An 18,255-nucleotide genomic window follows, 5' to 3' on the forward strand; every position below is an offset into this window, starting at 1 on the left:
GGCGATTGCGAAGACAGCCAGCGGGTCAGCATAGTTTTGTGATTTGTGTAAAATTTGGAATTTGAGTGAGACCGCGTCTTGTTTTGACGTTAGCCTCAGAGTCAGACTCCGCTCGCCCACTGGCAGTGTGTAGTAGGCTACTGTCTTCAATGTCCCAGCTATGGCTAAACTTTATTATGTCAAAAGAAACGTTCTCATTTCCGGCGCTTTCAAACAATCAGTGAAGTGTGGCTAGCAACAGCAGCTAGCTTGCCTCTAGCAAACTTCTTTTTAATTAGCCATGTCCCCCTAAATTAATGTCAAAATGATTTACGTTTTGGGGGGCATATTTTCAATTAGCAGACGGTACTGTTCGAATCGCAATTCCATCTGAAATACTGCCAGTGACAACATTATTACAGTAGCTTGTTTCAAAGGGGGTTCGCTTGTTTCAAAGGGTGTTCTTAATGAATTATGCAATATGAGTAGGCTAAATGCTTGAAAATATCACTAGAAGGGAAAATGGACTCACCTGCAACCGACGCAAGCAAGCACACCCTACAATTTCCCCAGAAATTGTACCCTCTCTAGTTTAGACTATATAGGCATAACCTTCGTCTGAATAACAGACTTGTGCAAGGAACATCTGCTGATAGAAAGGCAAATTGCAGCCTTGAAAGGCAGGGGGAAAAAATTGCTGAATGCACAATTAAACCAAAACACGATCAAAATAGCCTGTGTGTTTTTGAAAATTTAAAACTGGGTAATAAAACACATATCTAGGAAAAGTCAAGAAAACAGTGTCCTGGAATTGGATCAAGTGCGAAGATACAATTTTTTTTTCACTTCACTGCTCGGCGCTTCAAGTGTTAAAAATGATAATATTGTCATTTACCCTTTATAAATTTATGTAAGATTTCTGGTGAATTGCAAGCACAATCGAGAGGTTTCTTTTGTCACGATGAACAATATGGAGACCAGTTTTGACTGTAATGCGTGAGATAATTGAACTTTTTTCAGGAGTGAAAAGTACAATTAATTTTTTTTTTTTTTTTTTTCACAGGTACACTTGCACTTATAGCGGTTCATGTTGTTTAATTGTAACTTGTTTAACTACATGCTCTTATGGTTCTTCCCTTTGGCACTTAACTTTGGTTGTTCACAATGTGTGCTTCATGATTTGGCTACTCGCAATGTTTTTGTGGCTATCTTGTTGTTATGATCAGTGACCTATGCACTTTGTAAAGCTCTCTCTTGGAAGTCGCTTTGGATAGAAGCGTCTGCTAAATGAATAAATGTAAATTCCAGTAAGTGATAATATCTGGACTAGATAACCAAGCAGACTATACAGACTCTTCAAAACAGTTTATTCAAAACTGAAAATGCAAAAAAGAGTTGTGTTGGCTTGAATACTGGAATCGCTGCTTGCGGCTATATATTTTTTATGTCTTTTCCTTGTAGGCCTAACTGTCATTTAATGGACAAAGGTCAGAGGTGAAGAATGAATAATCTCCTAAGGGGAATACTAACCAATGTGTCCATCCAAAAAGTCCAAGGTCGGCTTCATCAGGATGAGTGTGTCTCGGATCAGCTCGGTCTCTGTACAGTTCATGAGGTCACTGCAGAGGGACAGGTCTTGAATGACACTGGTCACTCCACAGGCCAGGGTTTTACAGTACAGCCACTCAGTACTGCCTATAGATTGTAAAACAAAATGAGAAAATAAAATAAATATTATGTTCTTTCAATACAAGAGTCCTTTCAGGAAATCAACTACAGATATGTATTATTTTTGTCCCAGTAAGAGATGTAATTATCTTCAACTTTGAGAAACAATGTATGTGTACAAATATCTCGCTAAAATGCCCCTAAAAATGGCTAGTGAATGAATAGTGAATATTAGCTGAGAATCGTTGTACCACTGTCATCCACACTGCCTAAAATAGGTTGTTTTCTGATTGTTTCTGAGTGTGTATCATTTCCATGTGTGATCTGTGGGCTCATAATACGCTTTGGGTGTAGTGCTGTGTAGTTCCAAGCTCAAATGTTCTGCTGGTCTGATAGCATGCTATGGTCCACGCCATGAAGTGTCTGTGTACATGGTTGTGGAAACCATGGTTTCCACAACCATGCCACCTCCAACCAGCAGATGGCAGTACAGGATTACTTGTACATGTCTTGGCTGGGTGGCTTAATATAGTGTTGCAGGATTGAGTCCAAGCCCCCACCCCCAGCTCCTCGGCTAACAAAAAAGGCTTAAAACCTGGTAGTACTGAATTTCCATTTTGGTTCAAAATACTAGCTTTTTCATATAATTTGTATAATTTCTGAATAAATTAGCAATTTGGCACTGCCAGTTCCTTCATCCAAACCTGCCATATTTAGAAATGAATGAATGAATAAATACATTTCCACATCAATGCATAAATACATAAATAAAATGAATACATGCATGTTTTTTATGATCAAAGTAGCTGGCCAGACCCACATTTATGCCATAATCAAGAGAGAGAAAAAGAGAGATAATTTTTACTGTTGATTTTATGTTTTATTATAGTTAATCTTTGTAATTCCTCAATATCCCCAGGAATAACTATTTGACCATATTCCAGAAAAATCAATCACCGATTCATTCAAACTACAGAAGCGTATCACTCATGTTCAAATCCCATTGGTTTACGGAATTGGGGCTTCAGGAGAGAGGTCATACTCGAACTCCATTGGCTCACAGAACTAGAGGTTTCAAGAGGAAGGTCCTCCTCAGTATCTATTGGTCCACAGCCCGCTTGGGGCCTGAGGAGAGAGGTCTGCAGTTGGACCCTTCTCAGATTGATTGCAATGTCTGAACGTCAGGTTCCATTCTTTAATTTACCGCATACAAAAACAAAGTGAAGCATTTTCTTTTAACCGTCGGGCTGTCTCAGAGCCCCCACATTGCGAAGGTTAAAAGAAAATGCTATTTATTAGGGTTCCTCCGGTAGGAGGAAACCTATTGTTTTTGTTAGTATTCCTATTATTAGGGTTCCTCCGGTAGGAGTAAGTAAATAAGTAAGTAAGTGTAGCGGGGTTTGCTCGTTTAAAGATAGAAATACTTAATTTATCATAAAGTCTGGGGCACCACCCTAATATTGGTTTAGGACATTAGGGAATCCTATGTTTAATATGTAATAATCAGTCTCATCTTTAGGAATGAATTCGTTCTAAGAGTAGAGCCAATCGTAACATCAGTGAACACGCACGTCAAAATATCTTTACAATGAATTTATTCAAGTAAGGTAAACAGATCTTATGAAAAGTTGGATTATGGGTTTGATATGAGAGATTGGTTTCAATGAACAGAATGAAATGGTCTAACTTAAAGAAAGGCAGAAATTGTACAGTCAGTGATTACATCCTTACAAATCATAAACAGAGCTCACGCCAATGCCATGTCGAGGAGGAAAGAGCGTTAGCCATAGTTACGTTTGATCAGGGGTTGATCAATGATGTTGAGGGCGGTTTGCGCCAAAGGTCCATTTGAAGAATCTGAAGTCACAGCGCGGCTGCGCTGGGTCATGTGACTGAGTCTGCGGGATCTCAGTGAAGTCGCATTTGGAATTGCGTTTTTGGTTCTTCTGTTGAAACGTCCAGATAGTGACGCGTTCACTATAAAGTTGAATCTCAGGAGAAGCTTGGCGACGTCCTTGGAACGCCAATCCTGATGGCGTTCAGGCCATGGTCGGTTTCGCTGGAGTCCGAGATTGATGGTCATCTTAGGGCTTTATACAGTTCGAGGGAGGACCCGTCTGGGGTCAGATGTGGATTGGGGGAAGCTGGGTTCTCAACTCCCCCCTCCTTCCTTCACACCTACCAAAGGTGTGATCTGATCTCTGGCTGATCATTCGATGGTTCAAATATTGTTCTGGACATCTTGGTACAGTTACAAAATATAGTTGAATGATTGTTTTATTATGATAGCTTCGTGTAGATACCAAGAATGACGTGGTTATCTTTCAGGAAGAAGGAGTTGTTACTAGAATCAAGATTTCAGTGAACACAACATTAAAACAAAGTAACAAACATAACACAAATATCCCTCTCATAATTCTCCACCTTGTACTCTTGTGGTAAAGTCTCAAGAACTTTCCTCAAAAGTTCTGATCAAGGTATGTTCTTTGTTCAAATCGCCGCCGAAACGGATAGCAAATGGTCGCTGGAGACGTGTTGTCTAAATCAGGCCCTTTGAAGCTTGCAAGCTAGCAGGAGGGCTGATTTGGTAGATTGGGGAGGTCCCCCCCCCATTCTATGGTTCCTTTGCATCGGCGTTTGGTGGATAATCAGCATACTGAGGGTGTCACAAGGGCTGATTCTGATGTGATTGAATCACTCTTCAGGTGTGGCAAGATGTTGGCTCCGTGTGGTCTTGTGGACCTCACTACATAAGTAAGACTTTATTTATATAGCACATTTCATACAAGAATTGCAGCTCAAGGTGCTTTACATAAAATCAATAAAAACAATAATACAAGTGATAAACAATTCAAACAAAAATAAAAATCCCAATAAGATCTCTGTTCAAGAGAGAAACCAACTTTAAACATGCATCTTAAAAGTAACAATAATATAATTAATAAAAGTAGGAAAACCCTTTTGAGATAAAATTACTTAAATGCTTCGGTAAAAAGGTAGGTTTTAAGCTGTCTTTTAAAAATGTCTAGAGTGTTTGCTTCCCTAATATTTATGGGTAATTTGTTCCATAGTTTTGGGGCGTAATTGACAAAGGCCGAATCACCAATCTTCTTATGACTGCTTCTGGTGACCTCTAATAGGCCTGCATTTGATGATCGCAGTGTTCTAGCTGGTGTGTAGTTTATAAAGGAGTTAGCAATGTAGCTAGGTCCTTGTCCGTGTAGAGCTTTGTATGTGAGGAAAAGGACCTTAAAGTCAATTCTGAAGGTAACAGGGAGCCAGTGTAAAGTAGCTAGGACAGGACTAATGTGTTCTCTCCTTTTAGTTTTGGTTAATAATCTAGCTGCAGAATTTTGAATGAGCTGTAGTCTTTCAGTGGTTTTCTTGGGAATACCAGTGAAAAGTGCGTTACAGTAGTCCAGCCGGCTGGATATAAAAGCATGAATTAACTTCTCTGCATCATTTTGGTTTATGAATGGTCGTACCTTTGCTATATTCCTCAGGTGAAAGAAAGCTGTTTTGGTCACTTTATTAATGTGAGAGTTGAAATTCAAATCTGAGTCCAGGATTACACCGAGACTCGTCACCTCTGGTTTAAGACAGGGGGTTAAACCTCCAAGATTCTTAATAAGCATCTCTCTTTTGGATTTGGGGCCACATAGTAGGACTTCGGTTTTGTCTTCATTTAATTTAAGAAAGTTAGCGTTCATCCATTTGTTTATTGCCAACAGGCAGTTGGTAATGGAATTGATGGCCGTTGCATCGTTGGGTTCAGTGGATATATATAGTTGTGTGTCATCCGCATAGCTATGGAAATCTATGTTATGTTCTCTGATTATGTCGCCGAGTGGTAACATATAAAGAGAAAAAAGTAATGGACCTAAGCAGCTTCCTTGAGCAACCCCGTAGCAGTTCTCATGTTTCTTGGACCTATGGTCACCTAAACTAACATAAAACTTCCTTCCTGTGATATATGATTTCATCCAGTTCAATACACTATCCGTGAACCCAATAAGCTTTTCCAGTCTATTGATTAGGATGTCGTGATCAATTGTATCAAATGCTGCACTGAGATCTAACAGGATAAGGATAGAGACTTTATTTGCATCAGAGTTTAGTCTGAGGTCGCTAATTATTTTGGTGAATAGGAGGAATAGGAGGAAACCTATTGTTTTTGTTAGTATTTAGGGTTCCTCCGGTAGGAGGAAACCTATTGTTTTTGTTAGTATTCCTATTATTAGGGTTCCTCCGGTAGGAGGGAACCTATTGTTTTTGTTAGTATTCTTCCTATTATTTTTCCTCTTCTCCGCTAAATGGCTCAATAGCTCAAAAAGTCCTTGACCCAATTTTTTCTAATTTGGCCCAATGATACACCAGGTCACTCACTACTCCCAGACCGCTAATGGCCCATGTACGCCCATAGGTGGCGCTATAAGCCACGCCCAAAGTCTACGTGATTTCCCCAGCGCCCCATTATTCAAAAATGCCGGAAAATTGGTATACATGCCTTAAGAACTTCCACAAGAAGCCTCAAGAACCCATAAGGTCCGCCATGATAGATTTTGCTGTACTGTCCAAATTTGGTACAACCTTCAAAACCCTTCTCCTCATGAACCATAGATCCAATCGACTTGAAAATTGTTACAGATTTGTAGAATACATGTCTTTCTATAGGGTGAAATTGAATAAGGAATGCAATACAAAATGGCTGTATCTTTGTGTTAATAAATCAAATATAATTTTGACTGATGGTTTTTCAAACCTTTGTGCCTTCAATATGACATCATTCTGAAGTACCATACGCAATTTCACCATGATATGTCAATATATGATTGAATTCAATTGAATTGCTCCACAGCGCGCGTGCTCCAAATTCTCAGACTCATCCTGCCCCTTGACACTAGGGTGACCACCTGTCGCGCTTTGCGTTGAGTCGCACAGCATTTTCACCCCTTGTCCCGTACGTCCCATATTGAAAATGCTGTGCGATACAGCGCAAAGCGGGACAGGTGGTCACCCTACTTGACACACGCGCGAGCTTGGCGAGGCGCACGCACATCCTTTCTGGAAATTGTATGCTGACCAAGCCCCCACCCTGTTTTTAGCTCCTGTTTCATTTCGCTTCCAATCGCAGCTCGCCGTTACGAATATAAATTATTTTTCGGCGGCCATTGTTGTTTTCAACTGGAATCGCCTGATAGTGTTGGAGGCAGCCACGTTCGGTAAGTCCTATTTTTACACATTTTAAGCTAGAATCAATGATTGGTTTCGTGAAAGTACACTACTCACTTTTAGACCTTTAGATCGTGAGTCTGAAGTGACGGAAAACCGAACTCGGAAAGTAACTACTGTAGCTATAGCTTTTTTCCTCTGTGTTTTTAATTAGTGAGTCATTTTGCATCTCGGCGAATTGTTCATCAAAAAGTTCGTGGAGGGCAGCCTTTAGGAGAAAAAGCAATTCCCCACAGACCTGTGGGCTCAGAATTTTGATTTGGGGCATGAAAGTCTTTGTAATAAGCCTATGCGCCAGGGAGACCGCATAGGCTTAGGGGGCAGCCATGTTTTGGTCGCGTCATGTTCGTCAAGTTCACCATTTTACAGTTAGGTCTACACGAAAAAGGTCGAGGAGGGCAGCCTTTAGGAGATGTGGGAATTGTGCTTTTAGCCAGATGCTCCGATTTATTTTTGTGATTTGTGGACTTGCAATTGGAGTGATACTGCATCCCGGGGGTACATTGTTTTGACGTTAGCCTCAGAGTCAGGCTCGGCTCGCCCACTGGCAGTGTGTAAACAATTTTGTATTTCACTCAATTCTAGTGCTTTTTGTAGACAAGGGCCTGCTAAAGATAGCCAGTATATCTGATTTTTCAAGGCGAGCCTGTTTCATTCGTCATATGCCCTGAGAAAGCGACCTACGTTAGCCAGGCTAGTTTTGCCAATTTCAGTAAGTCAGGCTATTTAAAGGTCTCTGACAGTCAGAATCACTGTTTAGTGGCAAAGGTCGAGCTGGTCTTTTGTCAGATGTGTATATATTGACCAGTTTAGAGCTAAATACTCTTGCCAGAGCCTGGAATCGAACCCGTGTTTTGAGTGACTTTGCATGGGTCTCCATCAGGTCAACACATTTGGATTCAAGTTCAAGTAATGCCACTGCATTTCACAGTCAAAACTGTAGTTTATGTAGATGGAAAAAGCTTTGTTTTTCACAACTGAACTGACATGGATCCTTTCATCACTTTTACTGGTCTGGAGGGTCATGCAGAGGCCTGCTCAACAGAGTTCAATAGAGGATGCTGAGAGCAACAACAGAGAATGCTGAGAGCATCACAGACCCCTTGCTGGACTATCCCTCTCTAGCTGGACAGCTTCATTCAGCTGGCCTGCCCTGCCTGCCTGCCTGCCTGCAGGCCCTGCTTGCCCCTGCCTGCCAGCCCTCCAGAGACAGACAGTCACCCCACAGACACAGTAGCTCTGCAGACTGCTTTTTTGAGGACATTGATGAAAAAGGACAAACCAGCATTTTTTACTTTGATGAAAGTCTAAATGTTTAATCCTTTCCATGTCCCAGTATGCCAAGCTGCTGACTTTGAGTGTCTTAACCCTTGTGTTATCTTCGGGTCATTCTGACCCATCAGTCATTGTGACCCACCGTCGTATTGCGGCAACTTTAACGCATACAAAAACAAAGTGAAGAATTTTATTTTAACCGTTGGGCTGTCTCAGACCCCCCACATTGCGAAGGTTAAAAGAAAATTATTTTTATTTGTTTTTGTATTGGGTAAAATTGGGTAAACACAACGATGGTTCGTTATGAACCTTTGGGTCATGTGACCCGAAGGCAGCACAAGGGTTAAGTGATGAAACCAGTTCAAGTGATAGACTTTTGACCTGAATCCAATGATTATTCATCTGAATAAAAACCACTCAAGAGAAGTACTGCTTCTTTATTAACCCGTTAAGGAGTAGCGTCACACATATGTGATCGTTTGAAAGCGGGCCCCACAGAGTACCGTCACACGTGTCATTCTGAACATTCCAACCGACTATTTTCCGATAGACAAAAACTATATGACAAACGCTATAGTATGGCTTCAAAATGTACAATTAGGAGGCTAACAAGTAACACTAGCAGGTAGTAGCATTGCTACGAGTATTATGCTAGGTTGCTAGGTAACAGAAGCTAACTAAAGCTTGCTAGCTTCCGTTTTGGAAAAATAACTCACTCTGGTGGAAGCGTCGGTAATATTTAGAACTCACTCCTTAAAAGGTTAATAGTATTTATATATAATTGCGCAGCTCCCCCTGTCAATGATCTAGCACCTCCTCAGCACCTGTATTAAAAATTCTCTGGCGCCGTCCCTGCCCAGGGTTGATTCTAACTGGTGTTGGAAAACACATGTAGTAGGGCAGAATAGAGGGACTGGGCAAAGGGTGCTGGTGTGGAAAGTCCCCAAAAACTGGGCAGAATGGGCAGAAAATATTAATGACATTGTATCGAGGCCCAATTGGAGAAAAAGCCATAGGACATTTACAATTGTAGTAGGCCATTAGATCTGTTTTAAAAGTTCAGGGGTGTAATTTGTTGGATATGAAGCCCCCACCCTCCACTCCAGAGACAGTTGGTGACAGAGAGGTGCAGACATTAAGTTAAACATAGTCATGCGTTAAGAGTACAGTAAAAAATACAGATCCCCCCTTTCTGAATAAAGTTCGACTGATTTGATTTGTTGATGTCTGTTGCTATGAAAACCAGTTTAGCCAAGCTAACTAACATTGTTTTTAGCTAGCTTGCATTACCATTCAATAGCTAACAAAACATTAGTAAAAATAGCTTGCTAATCGAGCAGAACTTGTTAATGCAGGAGACTCAGAGACCTTAGCACGTCACCAGCATCTCGTCATATCACGCAGTCAGAGTTATTGTTTGTTAGTTAATATAATATTGTTGGTCACCTTGAGTGTGCATGTCGTGTAGTTTAATGGGAACAGAGTCGGCTATGTTGCTGTCAGAGCTTACACTCATAAAGGAGCTGGACGCGGGCTGTACCCTACCCAGTTGCCTATAGGCTATTCTTGATATCTGCTTAAGAAGAAAGTGAATATCCGTGGTTTTCAAGCCATCTTTGACAAAGTTAGAAAACAATGTTGCGTTTGATATGTATTGATTGTGGGAGGTAATTTTTGGACTACATCTAAACCTCATGTGGCTGCTGCAGCATTTCTGCTTTGGCATGACCTGCGCTGGGAGAGAGGGAAATAGCATGGATGGGGATAGTGTGCGGGCAGATGTGTCTTTATATAGGGTGAAATGGAATGAGAAATGCAATACAAAATGTCTGAAAGGGGTGTATTTATGTAAGTGTCCACATTGCCTCAATATCTTTGTGTCAATAAATCAAATATAATTTTGACTGATGGTTTTTCAAACCTTACTGGCTTCAAGGTGACATCATTCTGATGTACCATGCGCAATTTTATGCAATTTTACCTTGAAATGTCAACCGTTTCTTAACCTTAGTCCCAAAGCTGACCAAAGCTAATCTCAACAGTTGGTGTGTAGCAGGGAGGATAAAGAGACTGACTTATAACCCTATGCTCATGAGTTCAAATCCCCATTCAGCCTACTGTTGTTGGCCAACTACATGAAGTAGTTTTGCTCTCTTGTTGTCCAACTCTTGATCTTCTATAATGTACATTTTTATAATATTTTCCCATCTTGCGGAGGAACCCGCATCACTGCTTCCAGCTATATTTTGTTTTTGTATTGGGTAAAATTGGGTAAACACAACGATGGTTCTGCCTTGTGCTGCCTTTTGGGTCATGTGACCCAAAGGCAGCACAAGGGTTAAGACATTTTCACATTTTGTTCTACGACAAAATATGTTTGTATATACCCCATTTGAGAATGTAAGCTTTTATGTGTTTTTAAAAAGGTGGTTGCTAACAAGTGGTGACATGAAACTTTAGAGGTTGTGTGGGACATAAAACGTAATCATGCCTAGCTCAGAAACTCATCTACTCACTGTCCACCTTTACAGCCTCGAGCTGGGTTTATATTTGCGCTATTGCAAAGAATTAATTGCGTGGATTACATGTTAGTTGCTACTTCTTAGCGTTTAGCCGTAGGATTGTTAAGTACTAAACTATGTGACACACTTTTTTTTATATATATATATTGGTACACATATATATTATATACATAATATATTATACATATATTGTTGGAAAGCTACGATTCTTGATATTCTATTGATGTAAACCATTTCAAGATTGAGTTGCAACAGCAGGTACAATCAATGACTTTGTCCGACCACCAGCATGCCAACAAACCGAAAGAAAACGGAGATTACTCACAAATCGAGTCTCACAGTTATACAAAACATCCTAATAAAAATAGTCTGATTACATTGTCAAATATCAAAACGATCCAACCAATTAAAATGTATTACATCCAGAAATAGCCATGGCCTCTTGTTGCATCATTCTAAATTCGCTGAAGCATCTAGTCATTCACGTAAACTTTATTCTGACTTAAATTCAGATGTAAACATCCCTAAAATCTCAGTGTAAAAATGCCACTGCACTTCGAAATTTTTATTGACACCTCAATTGACCCAACAGGACAGCGTTTTTCAATGGCGGCGGTACCGCCCCCCAGGGGGCATTTAGAATACACCAGGGAGCTCTGGAAGCAAACATTTTGAAAGGGGGCTTTAAGGTGTTTTTGGGGGGCGTTTGTGTGTGTTTTGGGGGCCCAAATTTCCTAATTTTTGCATTAGACTTGATTTTTCCACCGTCAACTAAAGCTTTTTATAACCATTCCATTGCTTAACCCTCGTGCTGCCTTCGGGTCACATGACCCAAAGGTTCACAACGAACCATCGTTGTGTTTACCCAATTTCACCCAATACAAAAACAAATACAAATAATTTTCTTTTAACCATTGCAATGTGGGGGGTCTGAGACAGCCCGACAGTTAAAAGAAAATGCTTCACTTTGTTTTTGTATGAGGTAAATTTGTCGCAATACGACAGTGGGTCACAATGACTGATGGGTCAGAATGACCCGAAGATAACACAAGGGTTAAGACAAGGGTTTTTTTGCAGAGATTTTCAGTTTTAGTTGGAAAGGCTTTTGGCCTGTTACAATAGGCAGGTGTAACAGACGTGGTCTTGCAAGCTCTGTCAGAGGTATTGGGCAAATCGTCCCACACTGGGTTTGAACTTACCACCTCTGGCTTCCCAAGCGCCACCACTACCAACTATGGCAACGAAAAGCTAGCAATTTGTTGACGCGGGTGGCCTTTTACATACCTGAAGAGTGCGTTTCAGCGATACACACCGGCTAAACAGGCATATAATTGAATAGGGGCATGTCCCTACCAATGTCACGAAAACACAAACAAATTGAGAGAAACATAATGTTTGTATTATATATTTTGGCTACATTATATGTTTGTATATTGGTCCAAAAACAGTATTTGCTCTCAAATTAATGGACACAATAATTTAAAATTGGTGTTCCTAGCAAGGCTGACATCAAACCTATGCCCTTGCTTCATCAAAAAAATCAAATCAAAAAATGTATTTGTATAGCCCTTTTTACACGCAAGCATGTCACAGAGGGCTTCACATACGCCCATAGAACTGCCACTCAACCAACCTAAACCCTTCATATAACCGTGATTTCTTTCACGTAACGGATTCTTAGTTTATCCTTGATTACATATTTTTTTGTTAGACAGGTCAAAGCATGGTCACATATTTTATTTGTATCTATCAAACATGCAATGCTCGTTTCCAGGCTGAAACTAACTTCTCTGCAACACACAGTGAAGAAACTGGCAGACAACCATGGCCGCAGGGCTCTAACTATCTATCCCTGTGCCCAAAAAGCAAAGGCCAACAGGACTCAAAGCCATCACAGACCCTTTCCTGGACCCACTGCAGTTTGCCTACAGAGCCAACAGATCTGTGGATGATGCCGTTAACATGGCCCTCCACTTCACCCTACAGCACCTGGACTCCCCAGCATCCTATGCCAGGATCCTGTTTGTGGACTTCAGCTCTGCCTTCAACACCATCATCCCTGCCCTGCTTCAGGACAAGCTCTCCCAGCTGAACGTGCCAGACTCCACCTGCAGATGGATCACAGACTTCCTGTCTGACAGGAAGCAGAAGATTGTGGCCAACCCCTCCCACCCTGGTCACTCCCTGTTCCAGCTACTCCCCTCTGGCAGAAGGCTGCGGTCCATCAGGACCAAAAATTCACGCCATAAGAACAGTTTCTTTCCATCTGCTACTGGCCTCTTCAACAAGGCCAAGGACTCCCATTGACATTCATTCACTTATTTAACTATTATAAGTCCATCTAATGGCAATTCAGTATGCATAAGCCACTTATCTCAGTATCCGATTGCACTATGTTGACCATTCACGCTGCTCATTCTATTCTTATTTTTATATATATTTTATTTTATATTTAAATTGTTGTATTCTTAGATTGTTTAGTTCTTAGAAATAGTTAAACTTTTGTACTTTTACTTAATTTAAGATCTGTATATGTTTAGTGTTTTGCACCTCCCTGCCACAGTAAATTCCGTGTTTGTATAACATACATGGCGAATAAACCGAATTCTGATTCTGATTCTAACGTTCAAAGCAATTTAGCACATTTCGTCCGATTGTTGACATAAATAGGCTTCATAATATAGGATAGCCTACATATCCTTGGGTGCTGTTTCTGCTCAATAACGCGTCAGAATTAAAGTTGGAATGTAACACATTCATATTTGACACGTTTTTCCATGAGTATGTATGTATGAGTACATCCAGGCGTTTTCTAAAAGGGCCTTGTGGAGACTCCAAAAGGACCCTTGGTAACCAAGGTCAAATACTTACGATAAAAAGGTACTATTTTTCATAATTGTTATCTCTAATGAAAACTGGTACTTAGAACTATCATATATTATAGCTAAATCCCCCATTAGTATTGCTGAAACACAAAAACTGAAGCCTTTTATTTTGAAAACTCCAAAGATGCCTATAATGTTGGCTGTTAGCAAAGAAAGAGTGTGTGTGTGTGCGTGGGGGGGGGGGGGGGGGGGGGGCAGGATGCACAGATTTTGGGAGCCACCTGGTTGGCTTTAGAAGGCTATGGACAGGGCATGGAAGCTCCTATTGGGTCAAATAAGGTGTCAATCGAAAGGTCAGAGTTATGATCACTTTTATGTGTACCAATTGGTTTTACTTAGCATGATGCAACAAGAGATCATTGATATTTATGGATGTAATACATTGTTTTGGACCTCGGGCCTAGACCGCTAAGAGGTATTTATTTATTTACGATAGGGGATCTGAGTCCTCAGTTACTATGCAACTTATGCTGCGAAACTAGCCTGTCTGGAGCATGCTGCGAAACTAACCAGGCTAACTATCAGGCTTAGCCCGTGTTGTTCCTTAACCAGACATTCCTGTAACACTGTAACACTGATCCAATGAGAAAACAATGATTCTCCACAGACTTTCTCCCTTACAAAAAAGAAGTATACTTCAAGTTGATTTTGTAAGTATACTTAGTATAAAAAGTATACTATTATCATGTTACTTAAAGTATACTAGCAGTGTACTTATTTATATACTATTTTTGTACTTATTTATATACTATTTTTTTACTAAGTAAACTGAATTGGCCCACTTTTTAGGTCACTTAGTACACTTTAAAGTACACTTATAGTGTATTTCAAGGTTTACTTTTGAATACTGTAAAGTAGCCTGTGTAGTGCACTTTCAGTTCATCAAGTATACTTCCTAAAGTACTTCAAAGTATACTTTGGAATACTCTAAAGTAGCCTGTGTAGTGCACTTTCAGTTCATCAAGTATACTTCCTAAAGTACTTCAAAGTATACTTTGGAATACTCTAAAGTAGTCTGTGTAGTGCACTTTCAGTTCATCAAGTATACTTCCTAAAGTACTTCAAAGTATACTTTGGAATTTTCTAAAGTAGCCTGTGTAGTGCACTTTCAGTTCATCAAGTATACTTCCTAAAGTACTTCAAAGTATACCTTGGAATACTCTAAAGTAACCTGTGTATTGCACTTTCAGTTCATAAAGTATACTTCCCAAAGTACTTAAATGTATACTTTGGAATACTCTAAAGTAGCCTGTGTAATTTAACTCATGGTTACACTGGTAAACCACCACAACAATGACCACGCAACAAAACACTACATTCTAAGCAGACACATTTAAAAATGAAATTCATGAAGTTACATTTGTATTTCGAACAAACGGCAAACTTATCAGCAAATTTTAACACTATTTACCGCCTTGCATCATGGGAATAGACCAGCCAATGAGCCACACTATCTTAATTTTTTCACGTCGTTATTTCGTTCTTCAGTCAGTTTGACAGTATAACCTTCAAATGCATAATGCAACCCTTCTGTCTGCTTCTTTCTCAAGTTGATTTTTCTTTTTTTCCATTAATACTCCAATTGATAATTATGAGTATAAGATTATAGGGCTTCAGAATGTTTTGGCAGTAATTAAGGTTACAGCTTCAGTACCAAAAAAGATTCAATGTGCAATGCATAATAGATTTTCATAGACATGAATAATTAGAAATATAGCTGCAAGCAGCGATGCGGGTTCCTCCGCAAAATGGCAAAATCTTATAAACATGTACACTGTAGAAGATCGAGAATGGACAACAAGAGAGCAAAACTACTTTGTTTGGCCAACAACAGGCTGAATGGGGATTTGAACTCATGAGCATAAGGTTACAAGTCAGTTTCTCTATCCTATCTGCTACACACCAACTGTTGAGATTGTATGAATAGAAAGGGCAGAGTATTAGCTTTGGTCAGCTTTGGGACAAAGGTTAAGAAACGGTTTACATTTCAAGGTGTAATTGCGCATGGTATTTCAGAATTATGTCATCCTGTCCAATCCTTGAATCACCACCTTACCGCGGTGGAGGGGTTTGCGTGTCCTAATGATCCTGGAAGCTATGTTGTCGGGGGCTTTTATGCTCCTGGTAGGGTCACCAAAGGCAAACAGGAGGGGTCATGGGGGTCGGGTGCAGTGCGAGACGGGGGGCGGCCGATGGCGGGGGCCTTGGCGGTCCGATCCTCGGCTGCAGAAGCTAGCTCTAGGGACGTGGAACCTCACCTCGCTGGCGGGAAAGGAGCCGGAGCTGGTGCGCGAGGTAGAGAAGTTCCGGCTAGATATAGTCGGCCTCGCCTCGACGCATAGCGTCGGCTCCGGAACCAGTCTCCTTGAGAGGGGCTGGACTCTCTTCCACTCTGGAGTTGCCCTCGGTGAGAGGCGTCGAGCTGGGGTGGGAATACTTGTTTCCCCTCGGTTCGGCGCCTGTACGTTGGGGTTCACCCCGGTGGACGAGAGGGTAGCCTCCCTCCGCCTTCGGGTGGGGGGACGGGTCCTCACTGTTGTTTGTGCTTATGCACCAAATGGCAGTGCAGAGTACCCACCCTTTTTGGAGTCTCTGGGAGGGGTGCTGGAAAGCGCTCCTCCCGGAGATTCCCTCGTCCTCGACTTCAATGCTCATGTGGGCAATGACAGTGAGACCTGGAGGGGCGTGATTGGGAGGAACGGCCCCCCAAATCCGAACCCGAGCGGTGTTTTGTTGTTGGACTTCTGTGCTAGACACGGCTTGTCCATAACGAACACCATGTTCAAGCATAAGGGTGTCCATATGTGCACTTGGCACCAGGACACCCGAGGTCTCCGTTCGATGATAGACTTTGTAGTCGTGTCGTCGGATCTGAGGCCGAATGTCTTGGACACTCGGGTGAGGAGAGGGGCGGAGCTGTCAACTGATCACCACCTAGTGGTGAGTTGGCTACGATGGTGGGGGAAGACGCCGGTCAGGCCTGGCAGGCCCAAACGTAATGTGAGGGTCTGCTGGGAACGGCTGGCAGAATCCCCTGTCAGAAGGAGCTTCAACTCCCACCTCCGGGAGAGCTTCGATCATGTCTCGGGGGAGGCCGGGGACATTGAGTCCGAATGGGCCATGTTCCGGGCCTCAATTGTAGCTGCGGACGCAAGGCGGTCGGTGCATGTCGCGGCGGCAACCCTCGGATCCGGTGGTGGACGCCGGAGGTGAGGGATGCCGTCAAGCTGAAGAAGGAGGCCTATTGGACTTTATTGGCTGGTAGGCTGATGTGTACCGGCAGGCCAAGCGGAACGCAGCTTTGGCGGTCGCGGAGGCAAAAACCCGGGCATGGGAGGAGTTCGGCGAGGCCATGGAGAACGACTTCCGAACGGCTTCGAAAAGGTTCTGGACCACCATCCGGTGACTCAGGAGGGGGAAGCAGTGCACTGTCAACGTTGTATATGAGTGGGATGGTGCGCTGCAGGAAAATCAATCATGGCGGACCTTATGGGTCCTTGAGGCTTTTTTGTTCCTCATGAAAAATGAGGCAGTTTCAGAAGAATTGGAACAATGGGGTGGAAATGCCATCACTTTGAAAATTTGACTTTTGGGCGTGGCCTGTGGCGCCCCCTATGGTCCGATGTGGCCCATATTTGGTGTGGCCAAATTAGAAAATTTATGACTAGGGACTTTTTGAGATATTGGGGCGCAAGGAGAACAAAAATAAGAAGAAGAATAATAAGAATACTAACAAAAACAATAGGTTCCCTCCTACCGGAGGAACCCTAATAATCAAACATTTAGGCTGATGCTACATAAAATATGTTTCAATCTAGGGTGAAATGGAATAAGAATGCAATACAAAAGTTATGAAAGGGGTGTATTTATGTTATTTATGCCTCAATATCTTTGTGTCAATAAATCAAATATAATTTTGACTGATGGTTTTTCAAACCTTATTGGCTTCAAGATTACATAATTCAGAAGCACCATACGCAATTTCACCTTTATATGTCAAAATATGATCGAATTTAATTTAATTGCTCCACCGCACGCACGCTCCAAATTCTCACAGACTCATCCTGCCCCTTGCAGGGCACTACACTGCGACCGAAATGGTCGCATTTGCGACCTTTTGAAATGCCATTGCGACCGTAATTTTTAATGGGTCGCAAATGTATCACTGATTATTATTGTGCTTACCTTAGGTTTTAGTCAATATGCTATGATTTATTATGAGCATTTGTTAAAACAGTAATGTGTATTTTAAGAATACGTTTTAAAACGTGCTCTGAGCATTCAACACATCAAGTTGGCTTTAGCCCCGCGACCCCCCCCTCCCGGAATGGTGTAGCCTAACTAGGGGTGCACCGATCCGATATTAAGATCGGATATCGCCCCGATATTGACAAAATAGCTGGATCGGAAAAAATAACAGATCCACAGGCCGATCCAGTTTTTCTTTCTCTGTCGCAGCACATCCTACGTCATTCGTCAGCAGCATGAGTTAACCGAACCTTTAGATGCGTGAGTTCTAAATATTTCCGATCCCCACAGCATAAGTTATTTTCCAAAACAGTAGCTAGCTAGCTTTAGTTAGCTTCCGGGCTAAGTTAGCTAGCATAATAATATAAGAATAAATAAATAAGAATAGTTAGGACTTAGTTAGGAAAGTAATGTTTAGTTAGGAATATATGCCTTTAGTCTCTTCC

General features: G+C 41.6%; 1 protein-coding gene across 1 annotated transcript in view; it reads right to left on the reverse strand.

The window, feature by feature from the left end:
• The window catches only part of nwd1 (NACHT and WD repeat domain containing 1), a 138,409-nt gene that overhangs the window by 64,313 nt on the left and 55,841 nt on the right, over positions 1-18,255 (reverse strand). The window contains exon 8 of the mRNA XM_062452661.1: positions 1,510-1,674. Coding sequence (XP_062308645.1) covers positions 1,510-1,674 — 165 coding nt within the window. The remainder of the gene's footprint in view (positions 1-1,509; positions 1,675-18,255) is intronic.

The sequence above is a fragment of the Osmerus eperlanus genome, chromosome 26, assembly GCF_963692335.1.
Source record: "Osmerus eperlanus chromosome 26, fOsmEpe2.1, whole genome shotgun sequence".
Taxonomy (NCBI): Eukaryota; Metazoa; Chordata; class Actinopteri; order Osmeriformes; family Osmeridae; genus Osmerus; species Osmerus eperlanus.